At 31.7% G+C, this 25,604-nt stretch overlaps 1 protein-coding gene across 1 annotated transcript in view; it reads left to right on the plus strand.

The window, feature by feature from the left end:
* LOC115888442 (sodium/potassium/calcium exchanger Nckx30C) overlaps positions 1-25,604 on the plus strand; it is a 127,056-nt gene that overhangs the window by 76,781 nt on the left and 24,671 nt on the right. The window contains exon 3 of the mRNA XM_030908187.1: positions 24,533-24,728. Within this exon, the coding sequence (XP_030764047.1) occupies positions 24,533-24,728 (196 nt within the window). The remainder of the gene's footprint in view (positions 1-24,532; positions 24,729-25,604) is intronic.

Genomic DNA, 25,604 nt, shown 5'->3' on the forward strand with positions numbered 1-25,604 from the left:
TGAGCTATTTCCAAAACGTGGCGGTATCTCTACCGGAGGATACATAAATCTCAGTGAAATAAGTAAACCTAGACGTTTTTAAAATAGCTGTTGTTACGATGATATTTTGTTAGTTACATCTCGTTTTATGTTATATTGATATATATTCCACAGTATTAATATTTGACCACGCGTTTATTATATGTATAGTAGATATTTAGGAACAAAACTTTACACTTAAACTGCAGGAATATAATTACAATATTTTTATGATTCAATTTTATTATAATGAATTGGTATATAAAATTGTATATGATATGTTTGTTTACGGTCTTAATTGATTAATATAACAGTAGTATTGCTTGATGAGGTATACTGGTAACATTATCAATATATCCGCTTGTGAAAATTATTAAATGACCCGATGTCAACAAAGTATGGTCCACGCACATTATTTAAAAGCAATGTTCTTTTATTGTTTTTAAGAAAAATATGCAAACGATACTTTTATTAGCACCCAGGATGGCTTGATATAAATCCATTCAACTAGTATTTATTATGCAGGGATTTAGACAGTTAAAACTAGGAAAACAAAACCAAATTCGTATAACACTTTACTACAGTATAAATGTTACTTTACTATAACCAGAAATAATAAATAATTAGTCGATTTTTTAAATAATTTTGTGTATATTTTGTTCATGAGGCGCAATACCGTGAATTATAAGCCGATAAATGGTAGACCGCTAGTTAGTTACTCTTTTATATGTTTTTTACTATATCGTAATTAATAATATTAGACAATGATTAAAACTAAATATTCTTGTGTATCCTTCGAGGAATAGCCAATTTAATTTGCCATCGGTAACGTTTTTATATCAGTTTTTACATGTTTACTTATTTTTATGAAGCCATAACAATGTTTGACCTTGATTGCCTCGTGCTATTTCACAAAATAGCACGATAAATATAAGCCCGTGTTATTATTAATCTAGGTTAACTATAAAAATCAAACAACCAATCACGGCGGGTCTCGATCGATTTCAGGAAACGTGGGAACTCATTCTTATAACACGAGCTTATATTTATCGTACTATTTTCAAAAATGTTTTGCGAAATGTTTCACGAAATATTTCCAGAAATATTTCGTAAAACATTTCGGGGATAGTGTAGCGGCTGTTTAGGGTGTATAGAACAATTGTACACAATCTAATTATGGTTTTGGATATTATCATCACGTTTCTGGGATAAGCTTAGATCAAAGCTGTAGGGAAATGATTGAGCCTCAATTTTAAGTCCTCGTCGTTTCTTCCGGTTACTAGATACCTTAAAGTCACAATTAATCGTTAATATTAAAACACTTTTGAGTATAAACTGACTTGAGAATGCGTATCTGAAATTATTGCCCGAAAACTAATGCCGAAGAAAAATTGACCTATAACCAATCACTGAAGATAGAATAGATAGATTCTTTGATGTGGCTATCGGCCTGATCTACTGTGACCTTTTCAGATGTATTCTGGTCCCCTTCTGATCCTTAGGTTACATTCTCCAGTCATATCCTTTTCAAAAAATCTACCAACTTGGAGACTGAACCCTCGATGTAGCTCTCCGTCAACGGCCTATCATTGTTTATTACCGAGAACCAGTGGCGGACTAAGCCTGTTGGGGGCCCGGGGCGGCGAAGCTAAATGTGGCCCCCGGTCTGTTGAGATAATGATATACTTCTAATGCACATTTTGTAAAAATTGAATGACTTATGTATAATGGTTGACAAAATTCAAGTATTTATACAGGGTGTCCTATGTTGAGCCTGCATTAGAAGTTTCTAGAGAACTACAATATCTAGATCCGAGATTTTGTTCATATCATTGTTTCACAACGAGATCTATCGATTAAAAATATTTTCAATATGACGGCACATTCGGAAGTACCGGAAGTTGACAGCAACTTTCTTATTTCAAATGGGTGACCGCATTTTTTATTACATACTTCAATTCTCTGTAAAATTTTATGAATTTTGATATTAAACATTCTAACCTAACGTTCACCGGTTTTAATAATTTTTGGAGGAAAAAAACTGCCTGTCAAAAATATGTATATAGCCTAAACGTCAAAAATTTAGTGATTGCCACGCTATGTTGCCACGGCTACTGTACCATAAAGAGAAGACATGTAGCTATCCATGGTAGGTGGCTATCTATGTCAAAAATTAAATTGTCCGAATGTCATCTAATAATGGCCGCAGCTGTCATGGAATTGAGCGATTAAAAATTATCATAAATCATTTTTTTTTCAAATAGTAATCCATTTTTTTTATTTCACTCGTGAAACAACTTTAGTCACTTTTGTTTTTAAAATTTGTTACTTTTTGACTATACATGTTCCCGTACTTAAGATAAATCGTTTTTAAGTTATTTAAGATTTAGCTTTAAAGCGTATATTTTTCTTGATTTTAACCAGTAGCCTATGACAGTATATCATCGATTATCATTTCCATGCTAGTTTTGCGCTGTTTTTTTTTCAGTCATACGGTATATTATTAAAATATCAACTATTAGATATCACTAAAGAACGAAAATACAAGATATATTTATATAAATACACTTTTTAAACTTTTAAGGCAGCACTATTTATAATATAGGAAATTCAAATAATTTATTTTCTGACAGATGGAAATAAATTGTCTGACTGTTTGACACTTCATATCAAAGGAAACTAGATAAAATCAAGAAAAATATCTGTTATGTTCAAACTAAATCTTAAATAACTTAAAACCGATTTATTTTAGGTATAGGAATATGTCTAGTTAAAACGTAACGAATTGAAAAACCTTTTCACCAGTGAAATAAAAAAGTGGTTTTCCATTTGAAAAAAAAGATTTATGATAATTTTTTAATCGCCCAATTCCATCACAGCTACCGCCATTATTATATGACATTTGGACAATTTAATTTTTGAAATAGATAGCCACATGTCTTTTCTTTATGTCACAGTGGCTGTGATAATCACTAAATTTGACTTTTAGGCTGTACAAATTTTTTTGACAGGTAGTTTTTTTCGTCCAAAAATTTTAAATATTTTTTTCTTAAAAATGGTTAATGTTAGATATAGAATGTTTAACATTCATAGAATTTTACAGAGAACTTTAATAGAGTATGTAATAAAAAATAGGGGGGCGCCCATTTAAAATAAGAAAGTTGCTTTCAAATTCCGGTATTTCCGGAAGTGCCGCCATGTTGAAAATATTTTTAATCGATAGATCTTGTAGTAAAACAAAAATGTGCAAAAACATTCGATCTAGATATTGTAGTTCTCTAAAAACTTCTAATGCACGCTCAGCCTGGGACACTCTGTATACTGTAATAATTATAATAAAAATCGATATAGATATATGTTACTCATCAGCAGTGCCGTCTTTAGTCTTTACGTAGAGATCTGATGGGCCCTGGCCCCAGGAGTATTAAGAGTCCCAGCTCTAAAAAGGCTGCAGAAAAACGATAACATCAATTTTTTAAAGCTAATAATAATATTTTTAAATCGAAAACCGAATGTAATTTGATGTAATAAAACAAGTAAGTGCAAAAGTAAATTGTTTTGGTGTATTGTGGTGAATTAGTGTTTTATTTTGCTGTTGTAACACCAGAGGTTCCAATCCCAACTGACTGTAATAAATTAGAGGTATTAAAGTATTGAACACAATTTTGCTAACGAGCCATATACTACCATTCACGGGCCATGCAGTATTAGATTGGGAAATCCTCAAGCGGAATGTTCGCATGTATTTAATGGCAACTTATGATGACACAGTGATGAAAATACCGGTTTCACATATGATCCGCGTTACTTTCGCTACCGTTCCAGGGAAATACCGCGACAAAATATCGCGATTTTGTGCTCCAAGATCCGAGGGGCCTCTTCGCTGTCTCAGGCCCGTGGCCCCCGTTTTGCTAAATACTTCACTGCTCATCATCGGTAAAGAAGCTAGAATACAAGTTATGGGGCCCGGCCCCCCCTAAAATCTGTAAATTGTGTTAAATATTAGGCATTTGGGTTAAAAATGGCGTCCTAAAAAGCATATTCTACATAACTTTTTATTTTGGGCCTCCCTTAAATAAATTCCTGTACCCGCCTCTGGGCCTGATAATTGATAATTAAGTAAATATCTGCTTCCATTTATACTCTTTATAGTTGGCGTATACGTATGGTTTGCATACTCCACCTACTAACTGCTTCGTAACTACTGAACACATATTGGCCTTGTTTGCCAGTTGATTAAAAAAAAACTTACTAAGATTTGGAGGCCCCCTAAAAGACGGGCCCGGGGCGGACCGCCCCTTCCGCCCCCCCCCTAGTCCGCCACTGCCGAGAACCGCACATTTGTGTCGTCCCACCTTTTATTCTTAATCTAAGGTCCCACCATATAATGCGTTCTGTTGTTTCCTCTTCAGACTGACAGAACTTACAAATGGCTACAAATTGTCCGTCAATCCCATCAGCTTTAGATGCCTGCTCAGCTTACAAGCCGTTTACAGTTTTGACTGTCTTTCTGTCTTTACTTATCAGGTCTGCCGTGAATTTTTTCGAATTTACTTTTTATTTATTAAATAATTTCCTTATTTTATTTTACTACTTACTACTTTTTTTTTCTACTATGAACTTTTTCGCAAAATTTTCTGTATTAGTGTTAGTTTAGTATGGTGTTTACCAAAAATCGAATCACATTTTGTTATTAAAGAACTCACTACCTTTTTTTTTTAACGTACGTAAAATACCTTTACGTACGGAGTGTGGGATTCAATCTCTCCTTAAGTAATCCTACCTATATTAAGATCTTCAAAACACACACTATCTACTCGTAAAAAAATATAGTTCAAGGATTCTAATTCCTTCAATAACTTTCAGTGACAAAATTCACTTCTTTATAGCAACCATTGTTTGTAGTTCTTTATAGCAACCATATTTCCTTTTCTTTGTTTTATGGGGTCATAACAAACTCATTATATTATTTACTGAAAGATCATCAGTATACTGCTAAATTGTAATTATATGTAGACAGCACAACTGATTTCTTTAGAGATAGTGCAATGCATAATGGCCCCTACAGATTGTCCCGTACAAATTGTCGCGTGAATAGGCGACTTCAGATCACAAAGACATCCTCTTATTTTATGTAACAAACCTGGATTTGAGTTCCATTGAAGCCTCGTTTAGAAAAACGAACAAGACTGGCACTCCGACTGCTGGCATATGCAAAATTATAGACGCAATGTCAATATTCCATGGGTATATTGGTAAATGAGGTCTAAATTATAAGAAAGTGCAGTTTCTACGAAAATTTGAAGAGATAGGTAAAAATGGTGTACTACAATTTGATAGACAGTTAAATTGTGTATTTGATTCACGTAAAATATACAGGGTGTTCTATTTAAATTAAAGAAGTTACGACTGTTTAAAGCAATAGAACAGTTTATTTGTATTTAGTAGGTATTTAGTGCAAAATAAATTGTTTACAAAATATTTTTCTCTCTTTTGTAGTCTAAACAAGGAGTGCGGTAATGAAAATGCGTGAGTTAAGAAGCTCTTAATTCACTCAAAATGCGTGAGTTAAGAGCTTCTTAACTCACTGACGTAGATAAAAAGGTTTAAAAATCATACCTTGTATGTAATTCATAGAAAAGTGAAATAAATTTAGATTGGAAAGCTCGCCAAAACATATAATTGTTTTGGGTCGCGATCGTTGTACGCGATGGCGCCGCGCCGCTATAGCAGTTATAAGAACAACCGCAAACAATAACAGAAATAATTTTCTCTTGTCAAAATCAGAATCTTATTTACAAAAATTATAAAATCTTTCAAAATTTAAACCGCCCTCATTGAAAACATACCGAAAAGTGTTTAAAGCGTCCATTCTCAAAGTAATTATTGCTATCTTGTAAGTTTAATTTAAATTTTACTTATTCAAACCCGTGATAATTGTGAAAAAGTGGCATTAAAAACTAAAAAACTGTGTTGTGAACTGTGAACTACAAAAACCATCGTGGATCGTGGCATAACGTCGGTTTCCAATGTTTCATAGGTATTTCGCATACATGTCCTTATATAAAATAAAATTTCTTTTATGCGACACACTGTATTTTATTTATAAAATTAAGTAAGTTTTAAGTAATTATTTAATATAAATTTTTGAACACTCTGTTTAAAGTAATATAATTATTATTATTGTAATAAAAAAAATTAGTAAATAGAAAAACTTCAGTACAATATTTGGTTTTAAAAAATTAAATACGCCTAGTGAAATTATGCATTTAAATTGTTACTGTAATTGTTACTGTAATTGTACCGGTAAGATTAAACCTTAATCAAATTTACCTTTATTTTAATCGTAGAAACTAAAAATGTAATGCTATATAGTTCCTCATAGCTGAGGGTCACTAATTCTATGAGAATACTTTTTGTTTTATAAGATCTTTCCATGCTAATCTGTCTTCAGCTCGATGGATAGCTGTGAGTTTAGGGGTAGAGTGTGTAGGGGTAGACCCGTTGTTTGTCATTTAAAAAAAATACTTCAATATTTTTAACTTCGATATTTTTTATTTATTTGGGACACTCTGTATCTTTTAAACATAATTTTAAATTGTAGCTTTAGTAGTCCTCCAACGATCCCATCACTCATAATTTCTAAAAATTTAATAATTTGGCTACAGTAATACTCCGTGTCGAATGAGGTTGTAACACCCTGTATAATGAATGGAATCAATCATCATTTCCAAACCAACTTCCATCGTTTTTTTATCATACTGTATTTTAAATCAGTACCGTGGCATAGAAACTAGAAATTTTATTCTTATTCAAATTATTGTTTAGTTTAGTATTTATTTTTAGTATTTTAGTATTTATTTTACATAATGAATATGAAAAATAAAACAAAAAAAGTTTGACAGGTAATTAGAACAAGTAAAGGTTAACAGCAAAGTAAGTTGAACAAAAAGTAATAGTTATAGAAGAGAATTGCCCACATACCTGTGTGTTAAGTAAAGCATTTTGAAACGAGGTTAAATACGATCGCATGTCTGCTGTTGCAAATTGAGAGCGCTTAAAATTAGGGTTTTACCAAGCAAAGTTACATTAAATCAAATCTTGGCTCATAAAAACTCATGTCGTTGAACAGAAAAGCTATAAGTTATAGACATAAAGGTTCTTACTTTGTATTTTTTTTATTTGGCATAAAAGCTTCCATATACATTTTTCAAAAAGTTATTTTTTGTTAAAAAAAATATGCTCTTTATGATAGGAGATACAAGGTAAACTAAAGGGTTTAAGACGAATAAAATCCTTGAAAAAAATTGTATTCTGATAAAAAATACTAAAAAGGAGAATTTTCTGGCTACTTTTTATGTTGTTAAGTCTGGAGGGATGGCCCGGCTCATGCAAATACACTCAGATGCAAAAAAAACGCAACGGAGAAAATTTTGGTCAAATTTAAACTATAATATTTTTGTTAATTTTAGCTCTATTTTCTAGAATTTTTTAGCAAGCTGTATATCGACGGTTGAAAGGAAAAATGGCTAATATGCCACTTTTGTGGAAATTGAGTTATTTATACCTTCGAAATCAGCGAATTTTTCTGCGTCGATCTACTTAGGTTTCATCCTAATAATCCTATGGTTTGGCGCATTAAACATTTTAAATTTTGAATAAATTACGAGAAACATAATGTCTTAAGCAACAGAGTTTCAAAATAAAACAGACAAACAGGTCTTCTGTAAAGTTACGAAAGTGGCGTATTAGTAGTTTCTCCTTTCAACCGTCGATATAATTATATCAATTTGTAAACTCATTTTTTTTATAAACTTTAGTATTTGGCGTTTTATACAGGGTTAATCGATGGGTTGTTTTTTTACCTTAACTTTGACACACCCTGTGCAATCATTTCGTGTGTAAATTTTCATGAAATATTATTTTAGGGTCAGAAGCATGTCTCCTGAGCATTTTGTTTTTTGGATCATGTCAATACATGCCTTGGTTAATTTTTAAGAGCGAAATGAATCTGCCACCAACAATTTGCAATTTTTTCAATTATAATTTATTTTTGCAGTTTTTTTTCCAATATGACAAGGCAGCTTTGGTGATTATTGTGAATTATATACTACTATGAACTGCCCATCATGTTCGACGTTTGGAAAATGCTTGGCAGTAGGGTTAGAGGTCGCGAAGCGTTATCAGCTTCATTAAATGAACTTCACTTGGTCCTTAAAGAAGAATGGGAAAACATAACGCAATATGATAAATGCAGCCTCAATGACAGGTATACAGGCAGTTATAACAGCCAGGGCAGTTATAGCAGCCAATTTTTTTTTCTGTTTGTATACTTCAGTATTACAGATATTTTCCTTAATATTGTTAGTTTTGTTATCGTTATTAATGTTTATTAAAACCAGGACTGTATCGTAGTCTTTAACGCTTTTTTTTAATTTAGTATAGAGTATCTGATGCAGCGTAATATGACGTTATGACAATAGTCACCAAAACCATCTCGTCTTCTTAAAAAATTACATCAAAATTAATGATAACTGAAAAAATTGCAAATTGATCGTGATCAGTTCATTTCGCTCTTAAAAATTAACCAAAGCATGCATTGACGTGATCCAAGAAACAAAATGATCAGGAGACATGGTTCTTACCGTAAAATTTAGCGATGGGAACTATCGAATGAATTAGACTATCGAATAGTTACTGAATGAATGATTTCAACTATCGAATGGTTTTATTCGAATAAAATCATTCATTCATTTGTATACTAAAGCATAAGTGACAACCTCGCCGTGCGACTAAATGGTTATCGTTGCGCCACGAGCCACGACTATCGAATGTTTTTGATAAATGAAATTTAGTATTCGTTTGATTTTTGTGTGCGTCAGTGCATTATTAGTTCTTCCAAATTTTTATAACTTCGCCTTGTAAATACTATGCTATTTTTGCGTTTATTAAAATATTTAAAGTACTAAAATAGTAGTTTTTTTTAATTGACGATTGTGTGCGAAGACTGCGAAGTGGTCAAAATTTTTCCGAAAATTTGTGTGATTTTTCGTAGCCCGATCTTTCAATTATTTAATTTTATATGGTATATTATGGTTAGGTTAGATTGCATTTTTTTAATGGGAAATTTTGAGAAGTAACAATTTTTAAGAGAGATGAGATGAACTTACAATTAATTTTAAAAATACATATTTGTATTTTGGATGTTTTAATAATATGAATTAGTTGAACTTAATAATCATATTTAAGTAATGTGGTTAAGTAAATGTGGTTATTGAACTCAAATTTTGGGGTGAGAAAATTAAATTGAAAGTTTTACACGTGCCAATTTAAAAAAAAAAGTTAACAATGTTTGTATTTTGTTTATGCTAATTCTCTTACATGTAGTTTTTTGCGAAGAAATATTTCATTTATTTTTTAAAGTAAATGCCAGTAAAAGTAAATATTATTTTTAAATAGTAATATAAAGTAATAAAAAGTAATATAAATAATTTTGATTTCTAATTTTTTATTTATATTTTCCTTCCATTACACTGCATGCTTAGAAAATTAATAAATGTTATATTTCATGATTTTAAAATTTGTTGTTAATATAACAAATTAGTTCTGTAACTATTATTATTTAATAAACCAACGTTGCCATTTAGAGACTATATTATTTTTAAATAGGATCTAATATGAATACTTTTGACTTCTATTTGTTGTTTATATTTTGCTACTCCTTAAAAAAAATGTTTATATTATTAAATGATTTTAAATTTTGTTGCTAATAGGTATAACAAATTATTACTGTTATTATTATTTATTAAACCAGTATTTGCTTAAAAACATTAAAAATCATTTTCCTACATCCAAAATAAAAAGTATTATTGCAGTGTAATAACAGAATATTAATAAAAAAATGCAAATCATTAGACATACTATCCCTAACTAACTAATCCTAAAGAATAATATTCTTTGCTAATACCAACTAATACGAATATATGGCAACAGCGCCCTTCATAATGTATTTTCTGTGTAAATACTAGCAGCACCTCAATAAAAAAAAATGCCGGCTTCTTTCATAGCATTGCCACCGACCGCCTGTCGGGTTTCTAGGAAAGAAACCTACGTCGCCGGATGAGAACTAAAATCCAGTTTAAATTTCATTAAAATCGATCCTGACGAATAAATGAATTTGATAAATGAATGAATTTTATAAATGAATGGTTTTTGCTGCCGAATTACTAGAATACAATATTTCAAGGCAGATGACGCATCTATTCGATAATTTTTATTCGAATAGTTTTTGACGAATGTTTTCTTACTAGCTATCGAATTATTCGAATGAATTGCAACTATCGAATGTTTCGATAGTATTCATTCGATAGTTCCCACTACTAGTAAAATTATATTTTAGGAAAATATACATACGAAATTATAGCACAGGGTGTTTTAAAGTTAGGATAAAAAAAACAACACCTCGACTAACCCTGTATAACATGTCAATTACTAAAGTTTACAAAAAACTGAGTTTACTAATTAAAGTTGATATAATTATGTACAATTGATTTTTTTATCATGCAAATAGGGCTAAAAATAACAAAAATATAACACTTTAAATTTGACCAAAAATTTTTCTGTTGCGTTTTTTTTGCATCTGAGTGTATATTGTATCTAAAGTTGATGAATGAATCGACTGTCACAAAATGCGACATGTAAGAAACATAATGTCAGGATCGTGCAAATGAAACCAGAAAGCTCTAAACATTAGCAACACAGACAGTGTATAGGGTGGTCGAAATTGGTCTGTTTTAAAACAGCAAACTTATCTATTTCCTGGCTAGATAGAGCAACACCGTACGAGTAGATGTCATGGGTTTGATTTCTGAGACATTTTGAAAATGGCGCATGCCCCTTTTTTATTTCGCGGAATTATAAAATCCCTTAGGTTCTTAAGGCACTTTTTTTGCATCCAGTGGAGTGATCATTTGTTCCTATACATACGTTTTTAGCGAGAAATAAACAAATAAGAATTGTTTTAATTAGAAATCGTAATTGGCTGTGAATATCAAAAAATTTTTCGTGTTTTGCCCTATTTTCAAAAAATGAAGGAAAAATTAAGAGTCCATTTTACTAGTCCGAAAAAATAGCAAAATAAGCGTTCGGCATTTAACGTTTTATGTAAAACTGGCTAGGTATTCTTACACAAACGAAGAAAGAAATTACAGATAAAGGATTATACTATATGCGTATTGCAGCACATTTTTATACAACTTCTTTATTTTTAAGATTTTGATGGTCAAACATCAACAAAATATTCCTTATGTTTGAACTAAATTTTCTCAAAAATAAAGACATAATATAAAACTCTGTTACAATACGGAAATAGATTGATGTTTTGTGATTACAGTGATATATAATTTATATGGTTTTGTAATAGTACGGGAGGTGGCGACACTAAATTATGTAAGATTTCATAACGATTAGTTTTACTTCTTTTGTATCATTTGAAAGCTATCGAAACCTAAAATCGATTCCTGCAGGGGTACCAGCGGGACACTGATTGACCGCGATATGTTAGTTATGTTAAAAAAAAGTTTCATTGTTAAAAATAATAAAAGTAGAAACTTTATCAATTTTTTAATAACATTTAAATACGACATAAAACGACATCCACTTTTTCGGTAGACCTATACACTCCTGCCATAATTTTATTTATGTGAAAAAAAATTATCCATTGATATAAATTATTAAAGTTGAATTTTTTTTAGCATTTCAATAATAATTACGATAACTAAAAAACATATCCTGCCAATCATTTGATGGGACCTGGCTTCGGCAGGAGCAAAGTTGTTGAGCGGGAACTCCTTTATATATTCAATATTCTAGGCTTCCAAATTCTAAATCTAAAGGTGCTCAATGTGGTTCTCAATGTTTATATATCACGTTATATATTGAGTGATTATATACACAGGTATGCGCGCGTCAATGAAATTGTAAATCTGGTTAAAGTTAAAAGTAGGGGTTGGAAACAACGAAAGATATATAAATGTCAGCAAACTGTATGAACTATTGGGACCAGAATTAAGTCGCGCACTTCCAGCATTTCATGCATTCACAGGATGCGAATTCAATCCGGCGTATTTCAAGAAAGGCAAGAAGCGGTCATTTACTATTCTTCAAAACTCTCCACAGTTGATTAATAAATTTGCTACCATGTATAAGTATCCAGATATCGATAAAAGTGAAATGTTTGATAATCTGGAGAAATTTGTTTGTGAACTGTATGGTTTTAAAACAATGAACGACGTGAATGAAGTACGGTTAGCTACGTTCATGAAAGCCTATAAATTCAGCGATACCCAACAACAGCTTCAACTACAGTCGACAAATTTTGATGCCTCCATATTACCCCCGCGCAAAGCGGAGTTACAATAACAAATTTTGAGAGCAATTTATATTTCCAGTGTGTGGTGTAATGCACACTTCCCACACCCAACGTTGCTATCTCCTACAGATTGTAGATGGAAAGAAATAGATAATAAGCTGGAGTTGTTATGGTTTGAGGGTGATCAGTTACCAACTTCAATCAGCGATATAATTATCAATGAAATTGCTGAAACCGATGACACATGTTCACAGGTCATAATAATTTTTTCTGTGAGTAATAATAATTAATGATAGATAAAACAATGGCACTAATTTCGAACTGATTCATGATCGTTTTACAGGCACTGATACGGTAACTGATGAACCTGATGACGATGATGCAATGGAGCGTGAGCGCATTCAACTTGACAACGATTCCAGCGATAACGAGAATTCTGACATCGACGATTTATCCACTTTATAGAAACTATAGATCGACGAAGATACGTGTCTTAGACAAAAAAACAACGGTGTCTATAAACTTTTTGACATTGTATATTTTTGGTGTATATATAAAAAAATCTAACTTGTTGAAACAAATTCAGTTCTGTAATTATGTCAAGACTCTATCACTTTATTAGCTCCTGCCGAAGCCAGGTCCCATCAAATGACTGGCAGGTTTGGCATGACTGGTTTTTTAGTTGTCGTAAATATTAATAAAATGTTAAAAAATATTCAACTTTTATGATTTACATCAATGGATAATTTTTTTTTCACATAAATAAAATTATGGCAGGAGTGTATAGGTCTACCGAAAGAGTGGCAGGAAGGCGTTTCATGACTTATTTAAATGTTATTTAAACATTGAGAAAGTTTCATCTTTTATTATTTTAAACATTTAGACTTTTTTTTCAACATGTTTTGCATACCGCCGTCAATCGTTGTCCCGCTAAAGAGGTGGCAGGAGTTCATTTTCTTGATCAGCGGTATTAATATTACAAAATAAAAGATAAATCGAGTTTTATGAAATGGGATAATGAAAAGTGTCGCCACCTTCCGTACTATAACAAATTGCTCGCTATTTTATGGCAAATGCTGAAGCTCTGCAAACCTTAATTAAGCCTTAATCAAAGAACGTGTGTTTGAAATTTTAGGTGTGGCTTAATCCGACAGGATCGGGCTAAGCCTTTCAAACGTCACAAAAGTATTAATTTTTCCGACGTGATTGACAATATAAAAAAGTTCCCGTTAACGCCTAGACATAAAAGTAAAGCACTTTCACGCTTAAGCACAGAAGTAGGAAAATATATTGTCACGCAAAAGTGTCAAATTCACCAAGCATGACCATAGTTTCTCGATATACAGGGTGAGTCTTAAATAAGTGCAAATATTTTCAGGGCTGGTAAATCTCGATAAAAGAAACAAATTTTCTCTTTACCATTTTTCAGGTAAGTCCAAAAAATAACCTAGTTAAGTAAAGTTCGAAAATTAAAAAAAAAATGATTTTTTTTTGAAAAAATTTTGAGAGCCACCGGATTTTTTCTGTATTTGCATCCCTTTTATAGCCGTAACCATAGAGTAAAACAGAGTAAAGCCGTAACTATGGTAATATCAGAGATTAAAAAATTATAGGTACCGTGGGAAAATTTGCGGTGAACAGGAAGTTCTAAAAAGTTTTCGAAAAATAGACAGGAAAATTTAAAAGAAAATGCACGATTTTCAACATTTTTTTTTAGCGAAAAAACCTCATTGCCTCTATTTGCACTTATTTAAGACTCACCCTGTATAATTACTTACAAGATGTTACTTTTAAATATTTTTATATTATTTGGAACGTTTAAAATTGTCTATAAAATTATTTCAAAATATCCGTCGATACTGAACATATCCAAATCCTCAATATATTATGTTTCCGAAAATATTAACGCATCAAAATCAAAGTTTTTGCTGTTAAAATTATAAACCTATATATAACCATCTCCTTAAATTTTTTGTTAATTCTCCGTATGTTACAATGAAATATAGAAAAATTGTCATTTACGGCTTTTACGTTATAGAAATACTTATACACTATTATAGAGCCCTTGGCATCTAGCTATGACGGTTTTATTCTATCTGGTTAGAAAATAGGTTTTCTCTTAAAACAGACCATTTCGACCATCCTGTGCACGTGCTACTACCGGGTATGACCACACACGAGAATGAGACTGGTGGAAGGTTTTTATTCTTAATCTAAGTAAAAGATGCCAAGCGCAGTGAAGCAATGTCAGAGTAAAAATTTCACAATTTCTTCATCTGGAAATTGAAGAAACTATGGTTAGAAGAAAAAGAGTAGTTGCACTCTCCCAAATATTTTCTGCCAATTTTTACAATCTCTCGAATATCGGCAGATCGCAGAGCGTTTCAGTTTCGAGCGTTGCGTCCCAGCACAGAGACGGATTGACAAAAAATGAGTGCCTTACTGTGTGCTGCTATTGGTTGTAGTAATAATTCAAAAAATTGTGCTTTGATTTTTTTTTATTCAGTGTAGTGTAACAACCCAAATTCGTCAACAAAGATGAAGAGGTAATATTTTGGCCAACTGTATAATAAGAAATTTAAATGAAAGAAAGGAACCTACGTTGTGTTAAATATTTTTTTATTGTGATTACCTCGGATGCGCCTCGACAGAAGCAATATTTTGGGAAATTTGAGGAGAATAGGTTATGTAAATAAAACGCTAAATTTGTAAATAGCTCTACTTATTTTATTAAATGAAATGAAAAGAGTGCCGTACTCTGCCTGGAATTCACATGTAAAAGAGCACGGCAGAGAAAACCATGGTCACTATTCCAGAGACTCTAACTATGCTGTCCTTAACTTTAATAAAAGAGAAATAATAATAATATAGAAGCTGTCCTTATACCAAGGTTTGTAGTTTTATACATTCAAAACATGCCACATTTATATCATTCAAAACTGAAGAGTGTTTGGTTAGTTAGCAGGTCGCCGCCTGCAGGTACTAAGGTCCTGGTTTCGGATCTCGAAGCTAAAGTTGGATGTTTGGTGTAAATATCTTAATATATTTATTGCTTTAGTTACCCTCTGCGAGCTAAGATATTCGCCCAGTCACGGTCGAAAAGTATTAGTACATTCAACAAGGCCCTTGTTCTCACCTCGGAACCACAAACATCGACACGACTGGACAGTACATTATTGTATTTAGATTACTTTTAAACTGAAATTATTTACAGCATAAATAGATTCCATTAAATACATACACATGTTATATGATATAATTCTCAGATGAAATAAACAAGAAAAAACTTTAATACAGAATATTAGAACAGAAAAATAAAATATATGCTTTAGTTAACATTAGTTAAATAATGAGAAAATATTTACTTTACCTTTAATAATATTCTTTGTCACAAAACTCAAGAACCAAAAATAACATTAATGCGTCTCAAATCGTAGTCTCAGAGCTAATATCCTTACAACTATCATCTCTGGTCGTCGCCTCTTTCCCTCTCCCTACTTTTGCGAATAATATTTTAAAAATCAATAATTTTATTTATGTATACAGAGTGTCTTAAAACTGAATATTTTAGATTTAAAGAAATATGTCTATTTTTAAATAGGCGGTTCATCTCATCAGGTTAATTTTCTCATGACTGATATAGATTTATATTAATACCTAATTTGATATTATTTTGATTTAAACCTCAATTTTTTATCGATTTTACTTTTGACAACCATCCCTTGCTTGCTGTTAACGAACTGCACCATCATTGAACAAAAATTTGCTATTACCGAAAGTACCGAAAAAAAAACTGGATATTCCGGTTCCTTAGAGGCATAGTACCGAAATTACCGCTCCGGTTCCGGAAACGCTATAACGTACCATATCCGTGAATCGCCCTATACACGGTGAGTCTTAAATAAATGCAAATATTTTTAGGGGTATTATATTTTGGCCCCAGAAATATGAGGATTTTTCTGCGCATTTTTTTTTGATAAAAAATCTGGAATTTTTTTAGTTTTTAGTTAAAAAACATAATTTATTGGTAATATGGTAACTAGGGTTCAGAACCGGAAATTCTCTCTGGAAAGAACTGGGACTCGAAATTATTAATTCCCGGTTCTTTCGGTACCTTCGGCACTCGGTAACACTAACTAAAAAACTATTCTTTTATTACGTGAGAAAGTAGTGATGCTATTTCTCATTGTTCTTGCTTCTTTTCACTTTTGAAATTTCTGTAATGTTTAATAGCAATTATTGAAGTTTAAATATGTTATTTTATTATTTAGTACAATGTGTTGTTCAATGTATTAGTTATCTAATGAAAATCACCTAAGCAATATATTACTACAAAACAAACGCCTTAATGTTAAAATTAAACTTGATTTAAATAAAAAAAAAGTTGTAGAAAATCTTTAAAATAGATAATAATATAGAAATATGTCATTATATATTTTTTCCGCATTTCTTCCCATCAGAAGATTTTCAGATACAGAAGAATTGTTACTTACATAAAATGTAAAAATATTCTGTTTTCAAGCAAATTTTTACTCGGTGATCAATTTTTTTTATTTTATTTTATTGTGAACTCATATTTTCCTAAATACATCTCTGTGAAACTATGGCGAGTGCCACAGTTACACACTTTGCCTAGTTATAGACCACGACAGGTCAGTGGTCACTGGACGCGAGAACAAGGAGAAATAAGTGGCAGAAAAAGAACAAAGGATTTGACAAGGAGTAAAGCTACTAGTTTCCTTATACTATGGTCATATGCACAGTATTCTTTTTACATTTTAAACAACATTTTAATTTTTTGAGCTTCAGTATTCATTAAAAAGCAAATTAAATAGGTTTTTAGTGTTACTAAACTTGAATAAACACCCTATAATTTTTTAATGAATAGTCTAGCTCAAAAATAAAATCTTAAAGCTTGTTAAAAGTGGGATAAAATAAAATGCTAACGCTGTACATGCTTAGTCTGTCTGAACACAATTCGCAAAATGTTTGTGTATTAAAAATGAGATTAAGATGATTTGTTTTATACTGAGCCACAATAGATTCTTGCGGCAGTTAACATTAAAAAAATCGAGACTACGAGTCTTAAAAGCGAGTTTGGAAAGTGTTCGCCTTTTAGCCTAAGAGCTGACGAGATATTTAGAGAACATATTTTAGGCAAGCTAGAATAACTTAAAATGTATAGTTTATTAACTGGTGAACCCAGAATCCTAAGTCTGGCTGGGGGGTTGGGGGTATTTCGCTACTGCGCAACCCCTAACATTTGCAAAAAAATAAATCCAAAAAACATTCTTTAGGCAACTTGAAATTTATTTATTCTTAAATTTTAGCATCTATTTAACCTAGAAATAAGTATGCCAGACTTTTTTTTCGGCTTTAAAGTGTAACCAGACCATTCCAAATATGTTTAATTATTATACCTAGAAAACATACTGTTTGACCAGCGGATCTGAAGCTACGGAAGGAATGCGAGAAAAAAAATCGATATTGCCACGTTTATCTATAAAATTGCAAAATTGCCAGACATGAACTATAAATTTAATATATTTTTATTATATATAATGTGTTTAGCATATATTCTGACGTATACTACTAAGGAATTTTAACGTAGTTCATATTGTTGGATATGTTTTATTTAATAACTTATTTCTTTCATTCTGTATAATCTGCTCATTATGAAAGTTGAAGATTTTTTAATGATATCATTGGCAAACCGGCATCGCCGCGCATGGCCGCCTATTCATCGAACATGATTGACGAGAGTACATCACAGGATTTGTTACCACGCGGTTGCCATGGCTTTTACGCCTTTCCTATTCGCTTGCTTTATCCCCAACTTCACGGTCTCTTCTGAAAAGAGTAGGAATATTGAATACTATTGAAATGTCCAGTGGCGGTGTCATTTTTTTGATCATTATTACTTTACTTCATTATTTTATACCGGTTATCCTAAACTTTATTCCTATATTTTTCGTATATTTGATAGTTAAGTTGTGTTTTATTGTTTTGTTATCTTGTTATAATGTTTTTCGTTCGTAGTTTTTAATTATTAATATCAAGTTTGATCGTATATTTGTGTTTTAAAATGAATAAATTTGTTAAGGGTAAGACACTACATAGTCAGACAAGAGAAATAATAGCTAATTTATAGAGGTAAGTTAATAATAACGTGGATGAAATCTCATTTGGTTTATTTCCTTGTGTTCATAATAGGGTTTGCGATGAAGAAGCTACAGAGAATTCGCTTAAGTTGCCGCTTAAACGTAAACTTGAGCGGATATTTCTTTATACCGGAGTTAGCGTATCGGCTATAAAAAAAATTCCCACAGAAGACAAAAAAAAGCCTGAAAACTAACCCCAATAAAATGATATCCAGCTCTGGAAAGAAACGACCACGTGAGACTGCTGTCGAAAAGCTCGACGACTTTTTCGAAGTGGTCAGGAATTTGATAAATAGATTTTATCTCGAATTCAAACTCGTCCCCACAATTAGAAAGCTTCTGCAAAAATTGCAGGAAGAATCGAATTTTCCTTTTGCAGGGAAACGCTTAGGGGTTATTAAAATCAAATGAATTTTTTGGCGTAAATGTCAAAATAACAGATAAATATTAATGGAGCGGCCCATTATATTGCAGAGAGAGATATAAATATATACGCGAAATTCGAAAATATAACCAAGTATTATCTATTTGGATGAAACATATGGGTAGACAATGACCTAACCTGACCTACCATATCTGGTGTAATAGGTAATATTGAATCTACTGGTGAGTAAAATTATGTTTTGTTTGCGCTTCAAAAGTTAACTATTTTCAAGATTTTTTTTTGCTGGAAATAGTTATATCTAAAATTATGTATTATAGAAAAAAATATAGTTAGTACAGATATATAAATAAATATACCTCAAGACTCAGTCTTGATCATCTGCTGATGGCAGACATGGTTAGGGAAAGTGCGTCCAGTGTAACATTAAAAGTGTTTTGGTGTATTGTACTGATTTAGTGTTTTATTTTGCTGTATAACACCAAAGGTTTCAACCCCCAGCTGTAATTATTTCTTCTATTATATTAACAACACAATAATAAAATGATTCAAAATATTTAAGGGAGCTTTAATAAAAGCTTTTAGTGTTTATCTGCTAACTCAACAGTAACGATTCAAACAGCATAAAGTTTTTTGAAAAAGATTATTAATCTAAGTATTATATTTATGATACACATTATTTTCATATAACACCGTACGCCCATGCCTATTTTATGAATGAAATTGGGCGTGTTTTGTTTACAACTGCGTTCCCCTGCCGATACCCCGTAGCTACAGATCCGTTGGTCACACTATACTTTAGGCATTCTAAAATTTTTACAGCGTGTTTATTAGATGATATTAAAAAATATGTGTTAATTACCAGACGAATTCAATGGGATTTAATACTTACCAGACGCGAATAAAGATTTTAAATGAGCGCGATAAGAAAGTCTTATGAGTATCTATAAGCGCGAAAAAGATAGTTAATTGATACCCGGTCGGCAGCCGATGCGGCTGACGTAACGGTATTTTGGAGTACTTCAAATTTTCATAAAAACAATTTTTTGCGGTTTCATTTCAATTATTTGCAGGTTTTTATTTCAGAGATTATTTTGATTATTTTGTTGGAGTTAAGTGGTACAAATAGATATTTTAGTAACTACTAATTTCGCTACTAACTAAATCACAATGGATAAAAGCCATTTAAGTTGTGTAGTTTGTGAAAAATGTTACTAGTGACAAAGTTATTGTTTTTGATGAAGGCAGATTGCAAAAATGCAAAGAATTTTTAAAAGTGCGCCAACAACATGGCTTAAAATATAAACAAGTGCTTTTACCAGAAAACGTAGTCCCGACAAAAGGGTACCATGTATAGTGCTAAAAAAATAAGTATTCTGGAATTTTATTAAAGTACCTACCATTGTTAAATAATTATTCGTCTTCTTATTCTTTCAGATACAAAATACTTAAATTAAAAAGTCTTCTTATTGAAAGGATTTCAATCATACATTTTTATTAAAAAATGTTTCTTTTTATTTATTCAATATTAGTAAGTTTTTTCTAAGTTTTTACGACTCCAAAATGCTGTTACGTCAGCCGCATCGGCTGCCGACCGGGTCTCAATAAACTATCTTTCTCGGGCTTATAGATACTCATATGACTTTCTTATCGCGCTCATTTAAAATCTTTATTCGCGTCTGGCAAGTATTAAATCCCATTGAATTCGTCTGGTAATTAACACATATTTTTTAATATCATGTAATAAACACGCTATAAAAATGTTAGAATGCCTAAAGTATGTTTTCTAGGTATAATAATTAAACATATTTGGAATGGTCTGGTTACACTTTAAACCCGAAAAAAAAGTCTGGCATACTTATTTCTAGGTTAAATAGATGCTAAAATCTAAGAATAAACAAATTTCAAGTTGCCTAAAGAATGTTTTTTGGATTTATTTTTTTGCAAATGTTAGGGGTTGCGCAGTAGCGAAATACCCCCAACCCCCCAGCCAGACTTAGGATTCTGGGTTCACCAGTTAATAAACTATACATTTTAAGTTATTCTAGCTTGCCTAAAATATGTTCTCTAAATATGTCGTCAGCTCTTAGGCTATTTTATTCACAACTCGTCAACTATAAGATTATATATTATACAATTTTCTCGAAGTAACGTCCCCTTCTCTTGCATTTGCATTATTTATTTATAATGTAAAAGTAAATTCTTTTTGATCGACATTCTACATGCAATCGATTATTTTTACATACAGTATTTAAAACTTTTACAATGGAATCTTGGAATGACAACAAAAATGATATAATGCTTTTGAACTATTTCGATTACATTTCTAACATACACAATATAATGAATAACAGGGTGTTTCAAAAAACATGTGCCATCTCACGTGGGAATACTCCTCATGTAAAAATAACATTTATTTTTTTAGGCTTTTTTAGACATTATATCAACTTAGGTCCGATTCTGCTTTATTCCGTAGCTACAGGGGTTGAAAATCTTTATTTTTTTATTTATTATAATAACAGACAACAAGCGAACAAGAATTAAAAATTCGTTCCGGTAAAAAGTCGGCGCTGGCAGCAAGCGCCGACAAGTATTTTCTGTGGGCGGGTGTGTTCAAAAGCACATTTAATTATTGGCGCTTACTTTTTACGTTCATTGTGTACTCTTGTAGGCACTGGTTTTCGGCGCTGGTAATAAGTGCTTACAACCAGCTTTCCGCACCCTTAGTGTGGAAACACAGTGCAAGCAGGTTTTCCGTTTACCGGTAGTCGACGCCGATCTGGGTACCAACTGTTTGACCAGCGGATCTGAAGCTACGGAAGGGATGCGAGAAAAAAAATCGATATTGCCACGTTTATCTACAAAATTGGAAAATTGCCAGACATGAACTTTGAATTTAATATTTTTATTCTATATAATGTGTTGGCATATAATTCTGACGTATTCTAAGGAATTTTAACGTAGTTCATATTGTTTGATATGTTTTATTTAATAACTTATTTCTTTCATTCTGTATAATCTGCTTATTATGAAAGGTGAAGATTTTTCAAGGATATCATCGGCAAGCCGGCTTGCATGGCCGCCTATTCATCGAACATGATTGGCGAGACTACGTCACATGATTTGTTAACACACGGTTGCCATGGCTTTTACGCCTTTTCTATTCGCTAGCTTTATCCCCAACTTCACGGTCTTTTCTGAAAAGAGTAGGAATATTGAATACTATTGAAATATCCAGTGGCGGTGTCATTCTTTTGATCATTATTACTTTCTTTCATTATTTTATACCGGTTATCCTAAACTTGATTCCTATATTTTCGTATATTTAATAGTTAAGTTGTTAAGTAATTGTTTATTGTTTTGTTATCTTGTTATAATGTTTTTCGTTCGTAGTTTTTAATTATTAATAATAAGTTTGATCGTATATTTGTGTTTTAAAATGAATAAATTTTTTTAAGGGTAAGACGGTACATAGCAAGACAAGAGAAATAATAGCAAATTTATATACGTAAGTAGAATAATAATAATATAATTATTAGAATATTAAAATTAAATATTGGCTAAAAAGAAAAGCACACTTTTTACCTAAATATTTTCGCTAAACTAAAATAAATATAAATAAACGTGGATGAAATCTTATTTGGTTTATTTTCTTGTGTTCATAATAGGGTTTGCGATGAAGAAGCTACAGAGAGTTCGCTTTAGTTGCCGCTTAAACGTAAACTTGAGCGGATATCTCTTTATACCGGAGCTAGCGTATCAGCTATAAAAAAATTCACACAGAAGATAAAAAAAGGCTGGAAACTAACCGCGATAAAATGTTCTCCAGCCCTGGAAAGAAACGACCACGTGAGACTGCTGTTGAAAAGCTCGACGACATTGGTTTCCAAGTGGTCAGGAATTTGATAAATAGATTTTATCTCGAATTCAAAGCCGTCCGCACAATTATAAAACTTTTGCAAAAATTGCAGGAAGAATCGAATTTTCCTTTGGCAGGAAAACGCTTAGGAGGTTATTAAAATCAAATGGATTTTTTTGGCGTAAATGTCAAAATAACAGATAAATATTAATGGAGCGGCTCATTATATTGCAGAGAGAGATATAAATATATACGCAAAATTCGAAAATATCGCCAAGTATTATCTATTTCGATGAAACATATATGGGTAGACAATGACCTAACCGAGGACCTAACCTTTAAAAAGTCTGGCGGAGCGATACCATATCTGGTGTAATAGGCATTCGATCTACTTTGCTACTGGTGAGTAAAATTATGTTTTGTTTGCGCTTCCTTTAACTATTTTCAAGATTTTTTTTGCTGAAAATAGTTGTATCTAAAATGATGTATTATAGAAAAAAATATAGTTAGTACAGATATATAAATAAATATACCTCAAGACTCAGTCTTGATCATCTGCTGATGATGCTAACATGGTTAGCGAAACGTGCGTCCAGTGTAAAAGTAAAAGTGTTTTGGTGTATTGTGCTGATTTAGTGTTTTATTTTGCTGTGTAACACCAAATGTTCCAACCCCCAGCTGTAATTATTTCTTCTATTATATTAACAACACATAATAAAATGATTCAAAATATTTAAGGGAGCTTTAATAAAAGCTTTTAGTGTTTATCTTACTTTAACTCAACAGTAACGATTCAAACAGCATAAAGTTTTTTGAAAAAAATTATTAATCTGAATATTAGATTTATAATACACATTATTTTCATAAAACACCGTACGCCCATGACTATTTTATGAATGAAATTGGGCGTGTTTTGTTTACAACTGCGTTCCCCTGTCGATACCCCGTAGCTTCAGATCCGTTGGTCACACTATATTCTTGACATCGTTCGCATCTTTCATTGTTTTATGGCTTTTTTGAAGATGCGAGCAGGGTTCGGAAGAGACATTTTTTTACGTAGAAAATCACGGAAATGTATATTTTTTCACTCGGTCGTTTTATACAAGTAAGGACGAAAAGTTACTTCAAACCAGTTAAAAATGACTTCAAACCAGTTAAAAATATGTATGTGGCGCCCTCTAGAAGTAAGAGTCATATAGACATCAAAATAAAATTTCTCATGTCAAAAAACTCCCAGACACTAATTTTCATAAAAAAAATTGACGTTAATTCAGAAATTATTTGGAAAAAACCGAAATAAAAATTAAATTTCTACACCTTGTATCTCCCAAACTAAGCATTTTAGGACATACATTATACGAACTTTTTTACTTATTTTTAATTTATCTCTTTAGGAGAAGGGTTTATTCACCGCGACCTTAGAGATCTATTGTGTTTAGTCCATATAAAGTCCAAGTTTAATAGGTACTATATAAAACATATTTGACATTTTTTTTCTGTCAATTTTTTTCGTAGTCTGTCAATTGCATGGGGGGTGGTAAAATTTTCAGATATCTAACCAAGCTGTATGTATTGGTTAAATATGTCACACCTATGATTTTAAGCCTTTTTTAATTGTTTTTCTCCATATTACATTAGTTTTCTCATGGTTCAACTTTACTAACTTAAAGTTAAAATTTATATATTTTAATCAGTTTTCTATTATTGTATTTGTTTGTAATCAATGTTGTATTTTATTGCAGCATGGCACTGTAGCGACATCTAGTGAAACAAGCGTGGGAACGCAACCTGGCGGAAGCATTACTTCGCGTACTGCCTCTGAAACACCACAGGTACCTGCCTCTACTTCAGGACATCACACAGGAGCAAAATTCAGACATGGCCTCCTTCAACTTATGATACACACAATAGACCCCCTTCATGATGGTCAGTATGCAGGTAGACTTATACATTTTTTCTCTTATCAGTGTCAGTATGTGACTAGCTGGAATTAAATGCTATTTGGTGTGTTGAAAATGTACTGTCTCGTTATAATTATAAGCTAGTGATAAATGTTTTGCATTTTGTTATAATTTAAATTAGAATTAGAACAACGAGCTACATATAAACAGTAGAATTCCTACGGAAATTAGTTTTTTCTTTCCTTGTTTTCTTCTTAGGTCAACGATATATTGATGCCATACGTCTCCAATAACAATACCCTCTTTCAAGTGATACTGCCATTCCTGCCTTTCTGTCAACGTACTTTTTACTCACGTTCCTGGAATATCTACAGTTCATTTAGAGACGGTTCTGTCCTTCCTCCTTCTCTTTCTGATGACTCATTTCTAAATCTTTTGCAATTTATCCAATATTTGTCACTCAAATAACTGCCATCGGCAGCAACATGGCCAAATATTTTCGTGAATCGTGTCATTAACATGAACTACAGTCTATACAAGTATGCCATAAAGTGTTTCAATAATAAAAAAATATCCAAAAGCGATATGCATTCTTCAGTAAAAGTGTGATTTGGTTAACTCGATTTTTAGTAGTTATTCCAATCTTCTTGAATATAAATAAAAAATCCTCTTGAAATCCCACTTCTGCCACCAATTGTTCACCAATCAAATGCCATGATAAACACACCAATTTATTTTTTAACTGTATAAAATGTTTATAGTCAATGAGTATATTGTGTTATACGTATTATTACTATTATTACATAGTTCAGTATTATAGCTTTTATAGTTACGTGATAGTTTATTATAATAGAATTATATATTTCTATGTTTAGGAAAATGTAGGATTTTGAACCCGTCTTAAAAGTAGCTC

Source organism: Sitophilus oryzae, unplaced genomic scaffold, assembly GCF_002938485.1.
Source record: "Sitophilus oryzae breed Bouriz unplaced genomic scaffold, Soryzae_2.0 scaffold_738_pilon_pilon, whole genome shotgun sequence".
NCBI classification, from domain to species: Eukaryota; Metazoa; Arthropoda; class Insecta; order Coleoptera; family Curculionidae; genus Sitophilus; species Sitophilus oryzae.